The 23,486-nt window shown below is 35.1% G+C and overlaps 3 protein-coding genes and 1 pseudogene across 5 annotated transcripts; 2 read left to right on the top strand and 2 right to left on the bottom strand.

Moving 5' to 3' along the window:
• Nucleotides 1–4,927, top strand: part of LOC109357455 — an 11,745-nt pseudogene extending 6,818 nt beyond the window's left edge.
• Nucleotides 7,857–8,856, top strand: LOC109357456 (AT-hook motif nuclear-localized protein 28-like). Its single transcript, XM_019601421.1, has one exon. It carries the CDS (start codon nucleotides 7,953–7,955, stop codon nucleotides 8,730–8,732), a length of 780 nt encoding a protein of 259 aa, XP_019456966.1. The 5' UTR covers nucleotides 7,857–7,952; the 3' UTR covers nucleotides 8,733–8,856.
• LOC109356655 (ubiquitin carboxyl-terminal hydrolase 16-like) lies at nucleotides 11,467–17,178 on the bottom strand. Of its 3 annotated transcripts, XM_019600087.1 has the most exons (12): nucleotides 16,588–17,178; nucleotides 15,201–16,344; nucleotides 15,033–15,121; nucleotides 14,651–14,736; nucleotides 14,396–14,558; nucleotides 14,184–14,304; nucleotides 13,847–14,004; nucleotides 13,401–13,488; nucleotides 13,100–13,312; nucleotides 12,257–12,318; nucleotides 11,754–12,147; nucleotides 11,467–11,723 (listed from the first exon to the last, which is right to left on the bottom strand). In XM_019600087.1, exons 1-12 carry the CDS (start codon nucleotides 16,872–16,874, stop codon nucleotides 11,577–11,579), a joined length of 2,952 nt encoding a protein of 983 aa, XP_019455632.1. In that variant the 5' UTR covers nucleotides 16,875–17,178; the 3' UTR covers nucleotides 11,467–11,576. The 3 variants fall into 3 exon arrangements, with proteins under 3 accessions (XP_019455632.1, XP_019455630.1, XP_019455631.1); XM_019600085.1 differs by having other exon boundaries at nucleotides 11,467–12,147; XM_019600086.1 differs by having other exon boundaries at nucleotides 11,467–12,147; nucleotides 13,401–13,485; nucleotides 16,588–17,177.
• LOC109356654 lies at nucleotides 20,783–23,036 on the bottom strand. The gene is made up of 2 exons (XM_019600084.1): nucleotides 22,113–23,036; nucleotides 20,783–21,835 (listed from the first exon to the last, which is right to left on the bottom strand). The coding sequence occupies exons 1-2, from the start codon at nucleotides 22,873–22,875 to the stop codon at nucleotides 21,330–21,332; spliced, it is 1,269 nt and encodes a 422-aa protein (XP_019455629.1). The 5' UTR covers nucleotides 22,876–23,036; the 3' UTR covers nucleotides 20,783–21,329.

The following is a 23,486-nucleotide window of genomic DNA, read 5'->3' as shown; positions in this document are numbered from 1 at the left end:
ACCATTTGTTCTCTTTCTCAATCTGGTTGGAGAAACTAATCCATCCAAAGTTGTGGACCATTTAAATTAGGAATTGGTCTAATGTCAAATGTCCTGTATTGCTTCATATTAGTTAAGCATATGAAAAACAAATGAATTTATAGGTCAATCCTGTCTTGAAGCTCGGTGGGGAGAGTTTTATTGTATGTTTGAGTAAACAACTTAATTAAACAACCATTCAATACAGAATTTGTAATAAGTTAAAGAGAATTCTTTTCATAATCTTGTTTGATAAGCATATTGTAACAAAGCTAAGAAAAGCTTATATTGAATGTGCTAAGTGCTTATTACATTTCCTAAATGCAGGTGAAATACTTGCAAATAGCAAAGAAAAGTGGAACACATGAGCCACATCGGTGGGTGAGATATGTTACACAGGCAAACTCCTATGTTGCTCGTATATGATGCAATTGAGAAATGCGAAAAATGCCTTTTTGAACCTGTTCACGTACAAAATGATACGCAAGAGCAATATGTTTCATGCGAGAGTGAAAAACTGGATTAGCACTAAGACTTGTGGCTCCTAGATTGTCACAGTAGATCACAGGTTTAGTGGTGATGGTGTGCCCAAGTTCACCAAAGAGAGAGATCACCCATAGCATCTCAGTTGCGGTGTCTGCGAGGGCTTTGTACTCAGATTCTGTGGATGAACGTGCGACTGATCGTTGTTTGCGCGAACTCCATGAGATTGGTGTACTCCCAAGATAAAGCAAATAGCCCGTGGTTGACACATAGTCGTCTGTATCCCCGGCCCAATCAGCGTCGGAATAGGCATGGAAAACCATGGGAGATGAAGCAGAAATATGAATGCCATGATTTGGGGTACCCACCAAATAACGTAGAACTCTTTTGAGAGCTGACCAGTGAACTGTGGTTGGAGTTTGCATGAATTGAGAGAGTTTGTTTATAGCAAAAGCAACGTCTGGTCTGGTTATGCTGAGATACTGCAGACTCCCCACTAGTTGTCGATATTCAGTTGGGGAAGGTATAGGGGTGCCACTGGAACGAACTAGAGGAACCGATGCACAAAGAGGAGTTGATGTGGACTTGGTTTCAGCCATGCCAGCCTGAACAAGCAAGTCTTGAACATACTGTCTTTGTGTAAGAAACAGTCCATCTGGAGACTTTAGTACCTCAACGCCAAGGAAAAAATTGAGCTTGCCTAAGTCTTTCAAAGAGAACTTAGCAGCTAGACGAGATATAAGAGCAGAGATGACATTAGTTGAGTTACCTGTTACAATAATATCATCAACATAGACTAACAAATACAATATGGTTAGTCCATGCCGAAAAATGAAGAGGGAGGCATCAGCAACTGAGTTCTTAAATCCTATGGATATTAGGAAGTTACGAAGCTCATTATACCAGGCACGTGGTGCCTGTTTGAGGCCATACAAGGCTTTGCGGAGACGGCAAACATGAGTGGGATGATCCTTATCAACAAACCCTGGTGGCTGATGTATGAACACTTTGTCAGATAGGGTACCCTGTAAAAAAGCATTGTTGATATCTACTTGGCGAAGAGACCAGCCATTATGAACTGCAAGAGTGAGAATAACCCGAACCGTCACGGGCTTGACAACAGGGCTGAAAGTTTCACTGAAATCCCATCCAGGACGTTGGTGAAAACCTTTTGCGACTAACCGAGCTTTATACCGACTAATAGAACCATTAGGAAGACGTTTTATGCGGAATATCCATTTGCAACCAACAACATTCTGGCCAACAGTGGAGGGTACGAGATCCCAAGTATGATTGTGGCGAAGTGCATCATATTCCATTTGCATGGCAGCCCGCCAATCAGGATCCTTAAGAGCTTGGGTAATGGTGGAGGGTTCGGTTGGGTTTGGGGAGGCTGTGATGTGTAAGTTTAGTTTGGATTTAGGTTTGGTTATATTGTTTTTGGACCTAGTAACTATTCCAGTAGGTATATGGGACGGTGGGGTGGGAATTGTAGGGCGGTCAAGTGCAGGTGGGTGGGGTAATGATGATTGGCTTGTTGCAGGTGGATTGGTATTCAGTGTTTGGCTAGGTGCAGGTGGGTTGGGGTCTGTTAGTTGGTGCGGTGCAGGTGGGTTGGGGTCTGTTGGTTGGTGCGGTATTAAAGGGAGGGAGTTGTTGCATATTGGGACGGTGAGATCAGGTGGGGACAGGTATGGGTGCCGTAGGTAATGTGTGGCTGTTTGAGAAAGGAAATTCAGTGTCAATGAACCTTACATGTCGTGACACATATATGCGGCCTGTAGAGGGATCAAGACAGTTGTAGGCATTTTGATCAGCAGCATAACCTACAAAAACACACTTGGTAGATTTTGCATCAAGTTTATGATTCGAATAAGGTTTAAGCCAAGGAAAGCACAAACATCCAAAACTCTTAAGCTTAAGATAATTAGGGGATGTGTTTAGTAATTTAGAAAAAGGTGATTGGTAGGAAAGTATGGGAGTGGGGAGACGATTTATGAGATAAGCAGCTGTTGTCATTGCATATGGCCAATATTTAAGAGGTACACCAGAGTGTGTTAATAAAGAGAGACCAGTTTCAGCAATATGACGGTTCCGTCTTTCTGCAATACCATTATGTTCAGGTGTGTGGGGTGGGGTTGTTTTGTGACTTATTCCATGATCACCTAAAAACGAACGTAAGCCAATATACTCTCCGCCATTATCAGTATAAAGAATTTTTATTTTGTTTTTGAAGTAATTTTCAACAAGTGATTTAAATTTTGGAAAAATGGAGTAAACATCAGATTTCTTGCGCATTGGATATAGCCAAATATAACGTGTAAAATGATCAACAAACATGCAATAATATTTTAGACCATCAATGGATATAACTGGAGAAGTCCAAACATCTGAAAATATTATTTCTAATGGAAAAGATGATACAAGAGATGATTCATGAAAAGGTAGTTTGTGACTTTTACTTATTTGACAAGATGAGCAATCTGATTGTTTAAACTCCAAAGAACCTAAGGAAAATTCACGTTGAATAAAACTAAAAATTGAAGAGGAGGGATGTCCCAATTTGTGGTGCCAGCCTGCTGATTTATTTAACTGAAGATGATGAACGGACGGAGAGTATGAGGGCCAAACATAAACATCGTTGATGCATGATCCTTTAAGCTTCGTGTGACATGTTTGGAGATCCTTCATAACAAAAGAACCAGGTAAGAAAACAAGGGCATAATTGGTTTCTTTGGTTAGTTTGGAAACAGATAGCACATTTTGTTTCATGGAGGGTACACATAGGACATTAGATAATGAAATATCATTAAGCTTAAGAGTACCGGAATGAGAAATGTGCAAACCTGAACCATCACCCATAAAAAGCGAATCAGGACCAGTGTATGGATGATAAACCGCAAGATTGTTGAGATCAGTGGTGACATGGTGTGTGGCACCACTATCAACGAGATAATGAGGATTTGAGGAGCCCATGGTCATGGTGTGAGCTTGTGGAACTGTGTAATTGTTGGGTTGACGGGGTGGTGCTTGCGGAACCTGAATGGTAGGATGCAGTTGACGGAAAGTAGTGCACTGCTGCAATGAGTGGCCAACAGTTCTGCACCATTGGCATTTGCCTAAATATGGCCTTGGACCTCCTGGACAAGATGCGGAAGATTGCTGTGAAGGTGCATTCCACGATGAAGGTGGTAGAGGAGATGACCATGGTTGAGGCGGTGTAAACGTCCTCACCTTGGGTTTGTTGGACTTAGTTTGAGCAGTAAGTGCTGTTGCTGGACCAATGTTTAGCTGGTGAGTTGTCTTTAAATAAAGTTCGTGATGTATGAGCTTCTCGTGGAGCTCATCAAAGACAATGGGATTGTCTCTTGCGTTAACACCATCAATAATGGGCTTGTAACTGTCATCAAGACCACGAAGTACATAATCAGTAATATCCTCAGCGGGAACGGGGTGACCAATGGATGCAAGTAGATCAACAACAATTTTAATGTTGTGCATGAACTCCGTAACAGATAAAGGTCCTTTCACCGTGGAACGCAAGCGATCTTTGAGTTGCTTAACATGTCCTCGGGAAGCACGGGCAAAAGTACCTTTGAGAGTCGACCAGAGGGCAGCGGAGGTTTTGGTCTGAGTAACCAGCGATGCAACGGAGTCTGATAGCGTGCTAAGGAGAGCGCCATAGATCAGACGATCTTGACGTTTCCATGTTAGGTACGCTGGGTTGTTTTGGCTCACAGGTGGGGTCTCAATGCTGGTGATGAGAGCCTCGGGTGCTGGATGAGAGCCATCGAGAAACTTGTAGAGATCAAGACCATCAAGAATGGCTTCTATTTGCAGCTGCCAATTTATATAATTGGATTGTGTCAGTTTGACAACACCTGATAAAGTAACAAAGGAGAAGGGCTTTGTTGGTTCATGGGGGTTAGGGAATGTCAAGTTTGATTCCGCAGCCATGCTTATGGTGAGAGAGAAAGAGGGAGCGACGCCCTTGAGATAGAAAGAAAAGGAATGGTGGGAGAGGTAGGATCAGAAAAGGAAATCTGATACCACATGGATGAAGCACACCTTCATTATTTACTTCAAAGGAATATTTATACAAGCTAGCAGAGATAAAAGCTAACAACAGGATCTCCTAGAATATCTCTATTCACAAACTACTATATGCTTAATAATAGGATAGCTAACAATAGGATAAGTACAAATTCAAAATATACAGACTGTAACGTAACAAGTTACGGTTGGTGAGGCTTATCACTAATATTGAACACCTCCATCCACTTTCTATTATTGGTGCTCTCTATTATCTTTCCTTTCCTTTTGTTTTATTTACTTTATTCTTTATTTGTATATTACATTGTAACTCAAATATAAACAACATTAGTTGTTTGCTTTAGCATTCATTACACACACCACCTGGGATGAATTGCATCACTAGTTTTTCCTTTCCATTTTTCAATCCTGTTACAAGAGTAAATGACTATTCTATCATTTGATAATACATTTTTCTAAGTAAATTTAGATCATGGGTTTAATATGTAAATTGTACTTTTTTCTATAAAAATAATACTCCTTCACTTTTACTCCAAGGATCTTTGGGCGTCATGATTTTCACAACATCCAATATTTTTTTTTCATTTTGGAAGATGTTTTGAAAGAAACTTCCAGCTTTATATTTCCCGAAGAAGGGTATTTTTGAATGAAAAAAAAAAGATGATACATATAGAAGCCACCTTCAAACCTTTTAGATTTTTTTTACAGAATAATCAAGTTCCAGATATGGGCATTTTCAGGGATCTTCAGATTATAATGCATATGGAAAATAAGCTTTGCTAGCAAAGATCTAGTTGTTAATGTCCAGTTTGGATTGTTGTAACCAATGGTTAGAAGTTCGTAGTTGTGTGAGAGGATATTCTTTTCCTCTTTTAGAAGGAAAAATTATGTCCATATATTGAGATCATATATCTAGCAAAGTGAGACTCACGAGACAACCAAGTAGAAACAAGCAAAAACAAATCAATAATTGAATGCACAGCCACAATATTTTCAAGTGGATTAATCCATCTTCTACAAGACTAGAAACAATAACGAAGACCAAAAATTATTTTTAGTAGTTGAATGATACACTCTTTCAAAGATTTAAAGTTTCTTTTAATCTATCAATCATATTAAAGATTTAAAGTTTCCTCTAATCAAATTCAGGCGCCAACACAAGCAACTAAAACATGATTAGGTTTTGAATTTGCTAAACTATTGTTTAAATGTCAAATAGAGGAAGCAATTTGGGAAGAGAGGTATGAAAGAAAAGGCATGATCATCCCCATAACCCAAAATGAGTCTATACATGAATGCAGTCCCTCCTTATTAATTCATCATTCCTATGCTTAGGTCAAGCCCAGTGTCCAATAATTCATTCATCATTATTAGTCCTTTCTGGGACCTACTCTGCTCCAAAAATCTAACATATAATGATAATCTATCCTTTTAAATATAATAAAATAATATCTTTGTCATTAAAAATAAAAAATTGAAGTATTTATCTCTCCATTAATTTTTTTAGTTTTTATTTGGTTTCCCTCAACCTCACCCGATTCTAACCCAGACACAACTGTTTCTTTTATCCACGTAACTGGATAGTCGATATATCAGGAATGTTCATAAGGGACAGGGACTATTTCTATACAGAGAACTTCGAGCACTAGATTCTATTAGTTATTTTTATTATTGATTTTGTTAATTTTTATAGAAATCTTTACCCACTGAATATTGACTTAGTTTACTGGGGTGGGGAATAATATAAATAAGATAATAGTCTGGCCGATTCTAATATAATCCATGATTTAGTGAAACAGGAATATAGGATTGTGATGTTAGTTTATTTCACCAAGTTCCTTTTTTAATCTCATAAAGAAGTTAGATTAGAAATAAGAGTGTGTATTATTTTCTACTTTTACCATTGCCTTATATGCTCCCATTATTGTCAATCCCACATTTGCTTTGATTATTAGCACTAGAATAAAAATTTGAAAGAAAATTTCAAGAATTGATATTTTCATAAAACAATTACCTAAAATATTGACTTTTATACAAAATTATTAGATGATGAGGTTGATGATTATTTTTTAGTACTATCAATGATTTTCTCCCACTTTTATGTAAAGAACTAACCATTTTGGGTGCCTGATTATCGCTTACAAGAATCGGACTTTTTACCTTTTGGTCATACTGAAGATCTAGCAGAGACTTACACCCAGTGTCGTGAGAAATAGACCGGACAGTTCAACCGCTGACCAAACTTGAAAACGACTTTGGTTTGCAGTCTTAATTGAAAGAGAGTTGAACTGCTTTGAATGGGGAAAATCCGGTCCGACTGTATTAAACACGATTAAATCGAATTAACCCGAGAAGTAAATCGGACATTCACTTAATTATATGAAGTCTTAAATATATATATATATATTTATAGATAAAATTTAATAATTGTATACAAAATCAGTCAGTCAGACCGAACAATTTAACAGTTTAAATCGGCTAAAACTAATACAAGACCTCTCCCATTAACGTTGACTCAGATTTCATAATATTGCTTACACTATTAGATCAACACATTATTGGTAAATGATAATTACTTTTTAAAAAGCTAGACATTTACCTATTAGAAAGTAGATAATTATCATATTTTAAGCAGATAAATTTGGAGATGATAAAGATTTAATGGAAAATAATTATCATGATTTTTATTTATTAGGATTAACAATAACAATATATGATTGAAGATTGATGAAAATTTATGGAAGAAATTTGGATGCCAAGAAGTGTTCAATCTTTATAGATGATATAGATACAGAAAAACCATTGAAGAAGATTACTATTGTTTTATGGTGCACAAAAATATTCTAATTAGAATATAAATTTGTGCATACTAATATATGATTGACTTAAATCTGATGGCAATTTATGGAAAAAAAATTGGATACCAAAAAGCGTTCAATCTTTACAAAGGATAAAGTACAGAAAAGCTGTTGAAGAAGATTACTATTATTTTCTGGTACACAGAATATTCTAGTTATTATTTTAAAAAATAGAGAATTATTTCAGATGGCAATTACAACTGTTTTAAAACTTGGAAATCCAACGACAAATAATATATTTGTTTGCATTAATCATACACTTATCTTATACACAAATTATGAGATAGAGAATATTACCCTTTAAAAGTTGCGAGATTATTGAAGAAACTACAGATTAATAATCCATCTCTTTTCTTCTTTTCCATTATCTTCTCCAAACTTCATCTCTCTCTATATCTATATATATCTTACTACTATACCTTATCTTATTACTCTTATATCTTATCTTATTACTACTATATATATAAATCATTGCACTGAACTAAGAAAGCAAAAACTCACGAAGAAAACGAAAGCTATTGAAGGAAAAAGCATTGAGTAATGGCAGAAAATTTGGAAACACCTGAAATGTTCTCCAAGCTTATTCTTCAACAACAACAATATCAATCTCAATCTAACACTCACCCTTTCCAACTCTCCAATGAATGCAGAACCTCAGAAGATGATGATAGCCATAGCAGCGGTGGGCCCATTCAAAAGCCCGCCTCTTCCACAGAAGGAGCTACTATAGAAGTCACGCGTAGGCCCAGAGGCCGTCCTCCGGGCTCTAAAAACAAGCCCAAGCCGCCAATCATGTTACTTCAAGAGTCCGGGCCCGTGATGAGCCCGTACACATTTGAAATTCAGAGCGGAAACGACGTCGTTGAGTCCTTAAGGCGCTTCAGCATTCGAAACAACACGGGCTTATGTATTGTAAACTGTAGTGGAACCGTTGTTAATATCAATCTTCGTCAACCTTCTCCTGATGAATCAGGAATCACTGTTCATTTTCAAGGATGCTTTGAAATTGTGTCACTATCCGCAATCATATTCCCTCATTCTTGGGCGCCGGTGGTTCCGAATGAATTTTCTATTACTGTCGCCGGACTTGACGGCCGGATTGCTGGAGGATTCGTCGTCGGACGGTTAATTGCCGCCGGTACGGTGTACGTCGTTGCCGCTTCGTTTAATAATCAGTCTTATCACAGGCTTCCATCCGAAGAGGAAGTGAGAATCAATAACTCCGTTTACGGTGTCGGGGATGTGTTGTCGCTGCCGGTGTCTGGTGGCGCGGATGTGATTTGGGATCCAACGGCAAGACCACCACCACCACCTTTCTGAATTCTGATATTCATATTCAGTTTATTATGGCTATGGCGAAATTATTAACTGGATGATTTATTTTATTTTATTATTCTATATTTTTCTGACTCTATTGCTTTAGTTGTAGCATTGCTACTGTTGGTTTATTTGTTGTAGTTTTAGCCTATTGGTTTAGATTTTTAGTAGTGCTTTAATTAGTAGTTGTTTTTGAACTTATTTATTTGATATTCTTCACAATTAAACTTTCTATAGATTCAATTCATGGTGCTGAGATTTTGGTTTTGTTTTTAAGAAAATTCTGGTAATTGTGTTAAATGGGTACATGATATGTCATGTGATACTAATTTATGATTGATTAAAAAAGTAATTTTTTAATATTAATTTAATTTATTGTGTTTTGATGAAACACAACGTTGTGACACATAATATGGGATGAAAGTTGTGGTGCATGTGATTTTCTATGCCTACCACGTAAAACATTTGCGTTATTATAATGAAATACCATGAGAAGTGTTTATTTGCACTTATACTAAGTTAACACAATGGATAAAAAACCCTCATAAACTGACTCATATAGTAATTAATAGTCTTCATAGCTACTTGGTGTTTTTGTGATCGAAGTAAAGAATTAAAATTTGGTCCATTACTATAAGCACTTCCCCGTTTTAATTCTTAGATGTACATGTTTGGGTCACAAATCACAATGTCGTGTACATCTGCATACTTTGCGACCAGTTTGCGTACGTAGTAGGTCTTAGTTTAAACTAGAGTTTCTATAAAATGTTCGTTTAAAGCATTACCATCGTATCTAGAAGGCAATTAAGTATATATAAGTGAATATTAAAGGCTTGATTGATATTCTTCCATAAAATTAATATGTTAAAGAGTAAATTACACTGACATCCCCCTGTGTTTTAGTGAAATTACACAAATCACTTCTCACTTTTCTACATCTACACAAACCTCCCCTAATTTTATACTTTCTTACACTTACCACCCCTACGTAAGAAATAAGTGTAATCTTTTATAAAAAATGTGATAAATGCAATTAAGTTAAACAAAACATGATATATTGTGTAGACAAGTCTAAATAATATACAAATCAATGTATTTTTGTTATTTTTGGTTACAAAATGCATCAACAATTCTAAAGAAATATTGTTTAAATCGCTCTTATAATATAATGTAACGAACTAAAAATAATAAAGAAATATTGCTCATATATTATTTGGACTTCTCTCTGCAATATATGTTTTGTTTAACTTAATTGTGTTTATCACATTTTTTTGTTTAAAATATTACACTTATTTCTCTTGCATGGGTGCTCAATGTAATGAAATATAAAAATTAGGGAAGGGTTGTGTAGGTGTAAAAAAGTGAAGGTAATTTGTGTAATTTTACTTCAACTCAGGGGATGTCAGTGTAATTTACTCTATATATTAAATGTTGGTTAGTTGATACGGGAGATGGTGTTAATTGGATGTAGCATCGTTAGAAAAGGGTTGCTCTGCGTATTGGGAACAGATTTAATGTCTCAGATACTACCCATACAATATCTTAGAAAAGGGTTCCTCTTTATTCTGATCTACCCAAGTATAGGGTATAGATCAATATTATCTTAGATATTTTCAATTTCCCCTCTTTAAAGTTTAAGGCAATGCTATAAATGAAGTAAGTCATATGAATTCAGTTCTTGAGTTGGAAAAAGCGTGTAAGTGAGTACTAGACTACGGTTTCTTTTCAGTACAGGCTAATACCTAGGAAAAGTGTTTCTTGTTTTCTCTTTCGTGTTAATCTTCCTTTTGCACTGAGTGTGAATAAAAAGGGTAATTTTGATAGAATATGAGTAAGAGTAAAATTGGCATGGATGTAAATAGAATTTTTCTAATGTCATGTTAAACAGTGCTTCAAGATCTACGTATGCAAAAGTACATTCTAGATACTAATGCTAATGCTTTAAACGAACATTCTATAGAATTTGGTTTTGAGGAAAATCGATTCAGAGTCTTGACAATTAATTATTTTGATTTTAATTCATCTCATTAATCCAAATTTTCATTTTAATTCAAGAAGCTCCTTAAGGGCATCACTGATCACATGTTACCTTTCGAATATAAAAAATATATTTTAATAAAGGTACATGCCACTCCTTCCTTCCTTTACCATTCATCCAATTCCAAACCTATCATAAGAAATTAGAGTCAATAATCAATCATTCCATTCTTCTCTACTACTACTACGCTTCATTTCTTTACCTACATTTTCGCATCCGCTCACACTCGTACATAAATTCTAAATAACAAAAAGGTATTGCCGTGGTAACAGCCACTAGATTTCTATGAAGTTGATCAAATGTCAAATGCTCGATTCCTAAAAGTTATACTTGTTAAAAAGATAGTCATAAACTTTTTGAAAGGAATTAATTCCTTAGTCATTGAGTTAGCCTTAATTATATAAAAATACTTTAATCATAAATATCTATCACAACGAAAGAAGTAGGCCTGAGCTTATGGGCTGGGTCAAAAATGCTATCCTCTCTTACACTAATTAGTAAAGTAATGGAATTATATTTATATATAGAATCTTATAGGAGAATGAAAGGAAATGAAAGATTTGAGAGCCATAAAAAATATTATGAGATGACTGATTTTTTCCATTCAAACAGATTTGGGAATGGAAAAAACCATTTTATTACGTAATAGAATAAAGTTACAGCAATCTAAATCTACATCTATTTTTATGATTTGATCAGTGAAAACAAGATAATTATTTTATTGATAATAAAGAACAACTCGAGCATGCCTGGTTATTATTTACTGCTCGCGGGCTCCAAACCATTACACATGGTGCCCAATAAAATTTTCAGTCCGTTCTTTCCCTTGATTTTCTACATGATACACCACAGTTTATAACATTAAAATGGTTAGAACCTACTCTCTCAAAAAGGTCTATCTCCCTAAAACTATTGCTATCTCTACTTGTATCTAACTTCCTACGGTGTATCCTTGTGTCAGGATGCAAATGAGAAACACATCCCCTTGAACCTGTAGGAGGTGGTTGCAACCCAGCTGCATGTGAGAAAACTGATGGTCCCGCATCACCGAAAATATAATCGCCAAAGTCCTCTGTACTGCTCGAATCACGAGTGCTATCAGTACTGCAAGAACCTTCATCAGAATTGTTGCTGATGAGGGATGAATTATCACTACATGAGTCTTCATCCAAAATCCTTTTCATGTGGTCAAACTTTGAGTGAAGGGTCTTGAAGGTGGGCGAACCATCTAAAGAAATCGAACTAGTCATGCATTCGACTGCACCAGAATCCGTAGATACATGTCTTGCTTTCATAGTAACAGCCTTTCCATAAACTTCGGCTTTTGAATCTGAGGATACTATCCTGTTCCTGATTAATCTTGGGGCCTTTGGCGAGCACCTACAATATGGTTCAGCTAGTCAGATAAATAAAAGGGATAAAAAAAGAATTGATAGAGAAGTGAGAAATAAGATTATCTAGAAAAACGAGACACAATCCAATGAGTTACCTTGCATAAAGAAGTATGTATGCTCCTTTTGTCAAGACTCTTTCCAATTCAACGACTTTTACCTGCAATAGAAATATCAATAATAGGCAACAGATGCAATAGAAATATCAACAGTGAAATCACATTTCGTGATCATTCATATATACACATAATCATATGTTCATTGATAAACAGATGCACAAGCACAATGAAAGTCCAACAGAAGTATCTTCAGTATAATAACCGATCTCAACTCTAGTGAGGAACCAAAAGCTAAAAGAAATCTTCCATGCAATGTGTATATCAGCATTTACTGTGATCACACCAGAGGCTTACAGATTTCCTGTCCTGAAAAAGGTGGGCCTGTGGATAGCTCAACATTCCTTGAGGCAGAACCCTTGTTGGTCATATTAACTTTCGATTGAAGTGAATGGCTTAGTTGTTGATTAGAATATCATGTCTTAATGTTTACCAGATGTGAAACCTGATGGCTGAGCTTGAGCTATACATAGACTTATCCTTTTGTAGAAATGTTCATCCATAGACTTTGACAGTTTAAACTCAGAAGAGAAGATTTTTAGGAGCATATTAGATATGGCAGTTATGTTTATGGACCTGCATCAAGTCTTTCATAATGCTATTGTTTCACAGTTCTAAGCCTTCTTTCAATCGTCAATCATCAATCACACAAATCCACAACCACAAACCTCGTGTACATGATAATTATAGAGTACGATTTTAGGTTGAGCTTACAGGAAGGACCATGAGCTACTAATTAAGGAAAGCATAAGCCAGCACTAGTACATTTAAGAACAAAAAAAATCAGCACTCAAGATAGAGAAACAAATGGAAACTGAGACGTACCACACTGTCATCAATCTTGAACCATTTGTTTTGGAAAGTCTTGACATAGCAAACATAGTGACCCGAAAAGGCAATATTCATAGTATCCAAGTGAACGACTACCCCATAAAGCTTGTATATAGGTGAGCTATCACTGGTCCCACTCATGAAAGGTGCCAAGTCAAGTATTTCAGGAAACCGAATAGGTTTATTGAGCTTCCCAAATTTTCCAGACTGCAACACATAACAAATACTAAAAAACTGCACAACAGTAACATAGCAAAACGACTGTAATTTAGTCTTTCAATATAACAAAAAATACCTGAAATCTCTTCAATGCAATTGTAAGAACATTAGGTGCCTCTGAAACTGTTAATTTTTTCTTGGCCTTCTCATAAGATTTACACCTGCTTAACAGAGAAACAGTTAATCAGTAACAAGGAAAATCCTTCAAGTACAAATACTTTTGACAAACAAAAAGAAAAGTTACACATTATTGGTACAGCAGAAGTCCAAAAATAATAGGCCAAACAAAGATGACAATAATTAACCCACCAAAAAGAAAGAGACTTGGGGAAAAAACAAGAACGCATGAGTTATTTTTTGATCAACTGAACTAGGTGCCTTAGATTTGGCAGATTCTACAAAAACTAAATAGTACAAAGCCACAAAGAAGGTGAAAAGAGTAAAACCAGTCTTTGTGCCATTGATAAGTTAAGATATGGTAACATTGAAAGTTTCCAAGAGGCTCCTAAAAAATCAACCAACCTCATACAGTGGTACTTGTTTTCTCCATCCAGAGTCTCAGTGCTTGTAAATCTTCGAAGGGCCTCTTCCAGGGTTGCTACCTCCCCTTCTATCTCAACAGTCAGATCCATCATCCTTTCCTGATGCTCAGATTTCCCTCCACATTTAACGCATTGTATCTGCAAAATGGTACCAGGCTATCAGCTTTAGGTTCTTTGTTCATGTTACTTCCATCAATGGATGCTAGAAATGCAAAAATAATAGTATTATCTATGAGGAAAACAGAGGAACAATACATTGCACTATGATTGGGGAAGTTACAAAAACATAACAAATAGTGTGTGTACAATTAGATTACCTTTGATCGAAGATAGCCTCCAAACGTTAGACCCATTAAATTAGTTTCCTCTTTTAGTGAGTTTGATGCATTAACCCCAGCTTCCATAAGGCAAACAGATTGCATTGTCTCAACAGTAAGCCTACAAGATGTTTATAGGGCTCATTATGTTGAACTACAAAACAAGAACAATCAAGTATCAATTTAAATAGATTCCAAGGTGTAAGCCACACCTTAGAAATTCATGTGCATCTTCTTCTCTACCATTACCAAGTTGACTCCCAATATTCTGCAGTTGAGAGAGTATGCCCATAGGAGATAGAGAAGCTTCCGCGTATTTTGACTTCAAAATCAATTTTTCAAACTCACAGATGAAACACCATTTCTTGTTTACACCTGGAGTTGACATAAAATATTTAACATCAGGCAACAATTAGTAAAATTTGGGATATGATTATTACAAGATGAGATTGTGAATGCACACATACATGATTTAGAATGAAGTCCTTGAAGCATATAAGCAGTCAGGGGTGGTGTAAAGGCTAAGCACTGGAGTACAGCATTAGCATAACAGCTGCAGACAAGGTTGAAAAGTAAGAAACTTGAGTGAATAATATTGACTGTAAGAAAAGGTGGTGTATGGTTGTTGCTTAGTAAGCCTCTCAACTTGTGGGGGTAAGGCTGTGTACATCTACCCTCCCCAGATCCCACTAAGTGGGAGCCTCATGCAATTAATAACATCAGAAGAAATATATGATCCATAAGGGCAAGGAATGAAGAAAAAATGATGCACATGATACAATTAAATCATATCATTAACAAATTATAAACCCATCACATATTTCTCAAAAACAAGTAATTTCAAATTACCTGTTTCCACAATTTAGTAGACCAAATGGTTGCAACTCTACTCTGTTCAAGGTATAAAGCTTGACAAACAAGTCATATGGAAAAAGACCCTGTCAAAACAACAAATAGAATACATGTAAGAAGAGTTTCTTAAGCCACAAAAGAACATAGGATTTGTTACTGACTAACCTTGTCACTGTATAATCCACCAATATCACTGCCTACCACTTGTGGAAAGTGATTTGACAAATTTGATCCTCTAAACTGATCAACAACTTTCGGTACAGATGTTTTTAGACCATTCTTAGAATTTGGAGAACAGCTTGCAACCTGAGTTGAAGTACAAGTGCCAGATTGATTGCCATTATCCCCAGATTTCGTACTATAATGTGACAGTTCTTTAGTTCTAGAAGCTAACTTGGTATCGGCAAATGCATATGATAGAGATTTAATTCCAGCAGATTTCAAGGGACTGCCAGGGTTGTTCATTACATGATTTGATACCTTGAAGCCAACCGATTGTAAGTTATGGATGCTCGAGGCTTCTGTGCAACCTGTAGAATCCACACCTTCATCTTCTGAAGATGCTGACTTTGCACATGGCATGTTATTCCTAACAGACTTTGGAAGATAATCATTAGTATGGGATCGAAGAGAGTCGCTACTTGCATCATCTTTTATTCCTCTTGGAGCATGAGTTTTATCCCAGAATCCAGAAGTCACTGAAGAAGGCTCAATTGCAACCGTCTTCTGCATACTCAAACCAGAACTACCATTAAATGTGAGCTTACTCTCTTCTTTACCAAATACAGGTCTAACCTGGTTTAATTTGTCCTTTGTAGAAAAACCAACTACTGAATCAACTAAACTAGCAAACTTAGGTGACAGTGGAATGGCTACACCCTTGCTATCATCATTTGAAGTGGTATCAGAAATGACAAGGGTTGGATCAGCAAAAACATGTCCCTCTGATCTCCCATGCTCATTTGAGGTCATACTCTCACAGACAGAGGAATCATCAGATGATTCACCAGCACTATTGGAAGCCGAGAATCCAGAAAATGAGTTACTAGATAATTCCGAGTTAGAATCTGTAACATCTTTTGTATTTGCCTCAACTCTTATGTTATCAGATGTCTGGAGTTTCTTAGTAGAAGTTTTATACTCCATGCTCTCATCCTGAACCATATCATCATGGATTCCATGGTAGCCTTGCTCTGCTACCTTCTTTCCAAGATCGTCTATCAGATCATCAGTTTCGGAAGTTGTGCTGGGAGGATGGCATTCTTCTTTGTGACCTTGCCGCCAATGAAGAATCTGGCACTTACCAGAACTGAAACAAATTAAGAAAAATATAGTAAAAACACAATCCAATTAACAAAGAATATACATGAAAGTACAAAGATACATAAAATACACAGCTAAAACAATGACTTTGCAACTAAGTGTTATAGAGTGTTACTAAAAGTGCAATCATTCAGTAAAATCGAGCAATAACACAAAACATTTATTCTTTTAATAAAATGAACAAAATCACAAAACCTAAATAGTAGGGAAAAAATGAAGCCGAGAGTACCAGTAATGCACGGTTTTACATCGCGCGCACCGCGTGGTGGTTGGGCAGAAGCACACGGCGCATTGATTATTCTTAGCGACCAAAACAGCACCGTATTGGTACGAAGCTTCATTCTCAACCCTAGCAGCCTCCTCCTTCGCGAAATCCAAGAGCCTCTTAACCTCCTCCGTCCTCGCCACCGCGCGCATCCATTTGCGGCGAACGACAAATCCGATCACCAAAACGACAACGAAAACCAGACAAGGAAACACCAGGCTCGAAAACCCTAGATCCACGGTGACACGCATTTATCAATCCAGCGAGAGCGAATAAAAACTAGAAGATCCGTGATGTCACCGCCGTGATGCGGCGGCGACAGCGACGAACACGGTCGGGGTTGGTTGGAGATTGGAAGGTGAGGAACACGCGCGCGAAGGAAGGAGAATTCGAAAGCGAGAGTGATAGTGAGAGATGCATGTAGCTCTTAGTTGCTTCTGAAAACTGAAAGAGATTTTTAAAATTAAAAAACAAAGACGGAAATGAAACTGTCGTTATTTTTTTGGGGTTACGATTTGGACAAAAAGAACAGAGAAGGGAAATTTTGTATTGACAGTAGAATTTGGAAGGGATAACAGTAAATATATTAATTATGAGAGAGAAACGAATTACGGAATTTAAGAAATTGATTAAGGGTAAGGAATTTTGATTAGGTATTGGAATAAGTGAATTATCGAATACTTCATATTCCTACCCATTGGTTGCATGTATTTTTTGTTGAGTGAATTCTAAACTTTTTTTTAATCCAGATTTTATGACTTTGGTGTGGATCAAGAAGTACCGAATCAAAGAGTGGATTAAGTGAAGTGGTTTTTACTTCAAGAATAAAATAGAAACTCAATATGTCCCGTTGTTTATACAATAGAAATAAGCCACATTTTTAAAGTTTTTTCCCTAACTATAAAATTATTTATACTATGTATTATTGTTAAATAATTTATATAAAATAGACTATACTTATTAGATATTTATATTCAAATAAGCATTTGGCTTCCTCCATGTATGAATAATTTTATATTGTTAACGTAATTTTTAATAAGTTTGAAAGTAATAATTACTTTTTAACTATTTTTCGTAATTTGTGTGAAATATGTAAATATGAATTATAGTTAAGTACATTGAAAGGCTAGGAATTCAATTACAAGGTCTGCTTTTATAATTTCATATATTAAATTGAAAATGTTATTCTCACAAAAAATCATAATTTAGTTTAAATAAAAATACAACATATTTAAATTACCATAACTAGTGAAGCATAAAATTATATAATAAAATATAGAAAAACTATTAAAAATGTAACAACAAGAATAATAATTTTTTACTGATAATAAATAGAATGAGTGCTTGTAAATGAGAATTCTTAAGAGCATTATAGAGAAATTTATATTAAAAACTTGTTAAATGGAAATTCAACAATTCTTCACCCAAAAAGTGTTTATAACAATTTCGATACTTATTCTTAAAATTGCACATTAAATTATACAGAGTAATATATATATATATATTATCAATATAAAAATTTATACGATCATATTATCCATTATTTATATTAATTTAAAAAAATATATTAATGATACTTAAGTATGAGTGGTGAATAATAAATTGACATTGTATAAAATATTTATAGTCTGAATTATATTTAACAGGTGAAAAGGAGACTTTACATTACTTTGTTAGTTAAACGATCAATTTAATTTCTGCTAATATTGGTCATTAATTCGTTGTGTTTTACAACTTTGAAAATGACATAAAATGTGACCCTTAATGATTCAACTTTCACTTTAAGACAATGCACCTACCAGTTGCTGAGAAAGTTGGTCTTTGTGAAACATATTTCTTGTATTGAAACTAGATGTCAAAGTTTATCAATTGGTCCAAACCACGCACTAGAGAAAACAATGGAAAGAAGGATAGAATCAACAACCACACCCACAACTAATAGCTTATATCATATGCGTGTTTATCACCTTATTGCATTAATGCTTACAAAATAAAGAAGATTGTATTGTATATGTATTGTTAGTGTAAAAATTTATATATATTTAATATATTATTCACTATTTATTTGAATACTTTTTTTTTAGTATATCAGAAAACAAAAACACACACACAAGCTAGACTAAAGGAGCGAGACCCTTAGCAAGATAAAGATGATAGTCAAAAGGAGCAAAATCCGAGATCTTGAAGGTATCCAAAGCATGAGAACCAATTCTAGCTATGAAATCAACCACCTCGTTGGTTTCACGAAAAACAAACTTGATCTCAACAATCCAATCTCAAAATAACCAAATATGAAGAGTCGGATTAAATATAAATAATGAATAATAAAATAATAATGATACACCAATAATACTTTCACTATTAAAAAAAACTTATGAATACATAGACATTACATACACCTTTCCAACTGAATACATTCCCATATACAATGGAACTTGAAGTGAAAGTTGATATGTAATTACTTATTAATCAGGCAAAAGCGTTTCAATATTTTTTAATACTAAAAGAAGGGTTAATAAGTGCAATGGTGTAGAAATTATATAATAAATTCAAAATTTCCTTTAAAAACTCAAGACCATTTAAGTTATGATTCTAGATTTGAAATTGTTTAAGTTGAAATAGTTATTTGTTTCATATATTTCTTCCCTAGGAGGAGAGATAGGAAGGATATATATATATATAACACTATTTTTGATAGAGTTAGACAATTAATGCATTTTGCTCGTTTAATTGATCTGAATTGTGATTAGGTTGCAACTCTTCCTAGAAGGTGTGGTTCACTTTTTCATAACTATGATAGGGTGGAGTGATGGAATTGGAAGGTTAACCTTCTACCAAAAACTTAACTTCTAATTTGGTATAACTACTAGTCAATTATATGGGATAAATTTACTTTCTTTTTCACCGTTATAAAATATAATGAAAATTAATAACGTTCATTTGGTGGCTATCTACATATGAATTTCAACATCTTATACTTATCAATAAATGTGATTTATAATCCTTGATGAGAGATTATTCTGATCTACTTAAGACAGCATGTGAAGAAGTTGAGTTGAATAACATATTTTGGCATAGAGGAGCTGACGGGTCTATATTTCATACATTTTTTAATCAATGAAATGGATCGGGATCAATTGTTCCAATTTGGTGTCCTCATTTCTGTCTCATTCCATTCATATATTGGCATATGGAATTAACATATTATTTTAATAAAAAAATAAATTGAGATGTTATTTTTATTTATTGACAAACACTGATTGGTGTGAGACATGAGACAGGAACTTTCCTGGGATAGTGGATCCGGCTCCAATCAAATTAGAGTGGATGACAATTTGACTTTATAGGCCTTGTATATTTGATCACTTTTCCTTTATAATATCTATGTACTATTGAACATCAAATTTTCAATACTTACCTTGCAGCTAAAAGTTACAAATTTGACTTTTAACATTGGTAGTTGCCTACTTAAATAAAAGCTCTATTGTCTGGTTTTGAAAGATGGGTGGATAGCATGGCTTGGAATTTTTTATGAATGATGCAAGAGCTAGGAAAAAAAATTAAGTTACAATTTACTAGGCCATAACATGTTTCTGCTTAAACTACTATAGTAGTTTAAGCATCGTGCATGTGAACTCAAATCATTTGTACTAAAAAAAGATTATGTCTCTACATTAACTCAATAAAATTTTATCTAATAATAAATAAAATACATCATTTAATTTCTCATTGATTATCATACTAGCATATTTATATATTTGGTAAAACATAATTGAGTTAATATAAAGATATAGAATTTTTTTGGTATTCTCTGCACTTATAGTGATAGTGCTGAAGTTCTTAGCAAAGTAACACATTTATTTTGTATATTTTGTGTTTGTCCTCTTAACTTTCACTTTTTTTATATTTAAGCTACTTTAAATTGCTACATTTCTCTCATGAACATATGGTTAATATTATAATATAAAGTCGAGTGATTATTTTAAGCAGCCTGAGAATAAATCCTCACTATTCATGCAAGAATAGATATATATCTCAATATCCATGTTTCACATAAGATAAATATGCATTATGATAAGAGAAAAGCCATGGAAGAAAGGGAAGCAGCAACATTTTATTCATTTTTTTTTTACATTTTACACAAAACTCGCCCTTCTCATTGAATGCAAAAAGCACCCTCGTGTTCATTAATTTAATGATCCCTTCGAAATTCCCTGCAACAAATCAGATTCCAGAACGTCCACAACATAAACATACAAGGAAATAAAATGTCAAAATTAAACACAACCAACAAAAGAAAAGAACAAAAAAAATATAAACAGAAAACTCCTTGCGGCTTGTTTTGTTCCCTAGGGCCACCACCAAACTCTCAATCTCTCTGACCCTCCAAAACCTGAAACTTAGATAATATACCATTCTCTTTCTTGGTCTTGTTCTCTCTGCCAAACCGAAATTAATTTAACACCAGTTGTTTTAAACTGTGATATGGAACCATAATTATGATAGCAATAACTTGGTTTTAATAGTTTCCACAAGTACATACCGCGACCTATCCATATTAGCCTCCTTTCCTGTGCTTGTTTACGATTATGATAAACACAACATAATCTCAACCACGATTATGATAAATACAACTTAATCTTGTTGGATCAGACTGCGACCGGGAAGCCTCCAACCACTGGTATCTCAACCATGACAAATTGCGTCTAACCCCACCACTGGTGCACTGCCACACCTTCATCTCTTAACTTTCCATACAATGCCAAACACTCCCAATAAGCCCTTCTACTCCTTGTGATGTTGCCCTCCTTGGCATTATCACCACTATGCTTTGTAATTGAATGTGGCTTGCACTCCATGAAAAGTTCATCTACCAGCATTATGGCCTTACTCCTTATCATTTCTTCCACCACTTCAGCCTCAGATTTCATCACCACATACTCTTCTTCTTTCACATTTTTCCTCAACCAATCTGACATCTCTATTTGTGGCACTTCCTTCTCAGAAGTACTCCCTGTCACAGTCTCTATCTTATATATCTCAAAATTCTTGTTCCTTGTTGGGTAATTCTTTGGAAACCAATCAGTTCCGCTACCTCCATCTTTCTCTGACAACCCTACATCAATGAAAACTCTACGAGGATAGCTCTCAAGAGAATCACCCATCAAATCAGGTAGATACTTCGTGCGCTTCAAGTATTTTCTTGATTTACCTAGATAATTTCCATTATTTGAATATCAGGATTTACCAATTTTCTCATACAATAAACAAGTACATTCTTTCATTTACCTATAATATTCATTATATAACTTCGCTACAAAATTACAAAGGAAAACCATATATGTCTAGAAATTATTGGATGATCCCATAATAATGGTCTATATCAACAGCATTGATATGTCTTGACCATTCCATTTGTGCCGGACCATGCAATTACTTCTCATCTTTTATTTCCAAAAAATGTTATTCAAGAATCACTGTATTGTTACCTGATGCTGAACGTGGTGGTTCAAGAAGCACGTCTTCTAGGTTTTGCAATGCAGCTTTCTTTGCTTCTGTTGCATACCCTAATATCTTTCTTTGCGCAGCAAGGTTTGTTGTTTCATCAGCAACAACACTAGTAACTTCGGGTCCGGTTTTCTTCATGGCTACACCTATCAAACCAAAGCGTCTCATGTACAAGACTTTGTAGTTTTTTGGATTGAAAAACTCTGCAGAAGGGTTGTTGTTTATGATCACAGTGACTACACCACCTGTTTTTAAAGTCCTGTCAATGAATTTTGAAGCAGCAGGGAAGTTTGAAGTGAAGATATAGTCAACCGTGTTGTCGAGTAATGAGTTTTGTTTGGCCAAATCGTTCAAGGGAATATGATCCATCTTGTAATCATTGACAACCTTAAACTCTTGCCCTTTTTTGTTGTCGTTTTCATTGCTCAAGAAAACAACCTTTTGTTTTTGTTCTTGTGGTTTCTTCATGATGCCTTCGCTTGTTAGGTCACGGAAGAAGAGTGATAAAAGCTGATCCATGGAATCGAAAGAATTAGGCTCAATTTTTTGCGGGTTATTAGTAACAGGAGAGGTTCTTGAAACAACAGATGAACTTATCAATGGGAAAGAACCCAGGATCAATGCAAGAAGCAGAAAACGATAACAAATCTTCCACATTTCGGATGAGTACTTGGAATTTATCTGATTGTAATGATGATAAAGTGTTGCACCAACGATAGAATGAATACTTTGATGGACCGCCATATATATTATTATGTATATGACAGTCGAATGAATCAAATTAATAATAAGGGATATATATGATGTGCAGAAAAAGAGAGATAAAGAAGAATATATATAGTTAAAGGTAGAATATAAGGGTGAAAGAGGAGGGAGCTTGAAAGAGATAAAGGGAGAATTGAACCTAGCGACTACAAAATCTAGCTGCGGTGTGATTTCCTCCTACTAAAGAAACACGTTTACTTGAAAATGAAAACAATAGTGACGATAACTCCCTCATCCTTAGAACCTCCATTTATATGATTTATGACACAAGTTGATGATGATGGTGTATGATTAAAGGTGGCCAATGCTTCAGGTAGGTTTATTTTAGGGACACATTTTAGCATCAGCCTTAATCCATCGATCAATAATGCATGGAGATGTAGAAGTGGAGAGAGAGGTTTGAGGATTTCGTAGTGCTATATAATTGAAGCTTTTTGGTTTTACAAAGTTTGAAGAGAGAGATATGAATGTAATATTTGTGCAGGATGAAGAATTGAGAGGAGGAGAGTGTGTAGGGATTATATGAGAGATAATGAGAAAGAGAAAAGAAAACGTTAAGAAATGGTTGGTGCAACGAGAATTGAGTTGGA

Source organism: Lupinus angustifolius, chromosome LG09, assembly GCF_001865875.1.
Source record: "Lupinus angustifolius cultivar Tanjil chromosome LG09, LupAngTanjil_v1.0, whole genome shotgun sequence".
Taxonomy (NCBI): Eukaryota; Viridiplantae; Streptophyta; class Magnoliopsida; order Fabales; family Fabaceae; genus Lupinus; species Lupinus angustifolius.
Note: the sequence above shows the minus strand (reverse complement) of the source record. Positions and strands in the feature narration are given on the sequence as shown.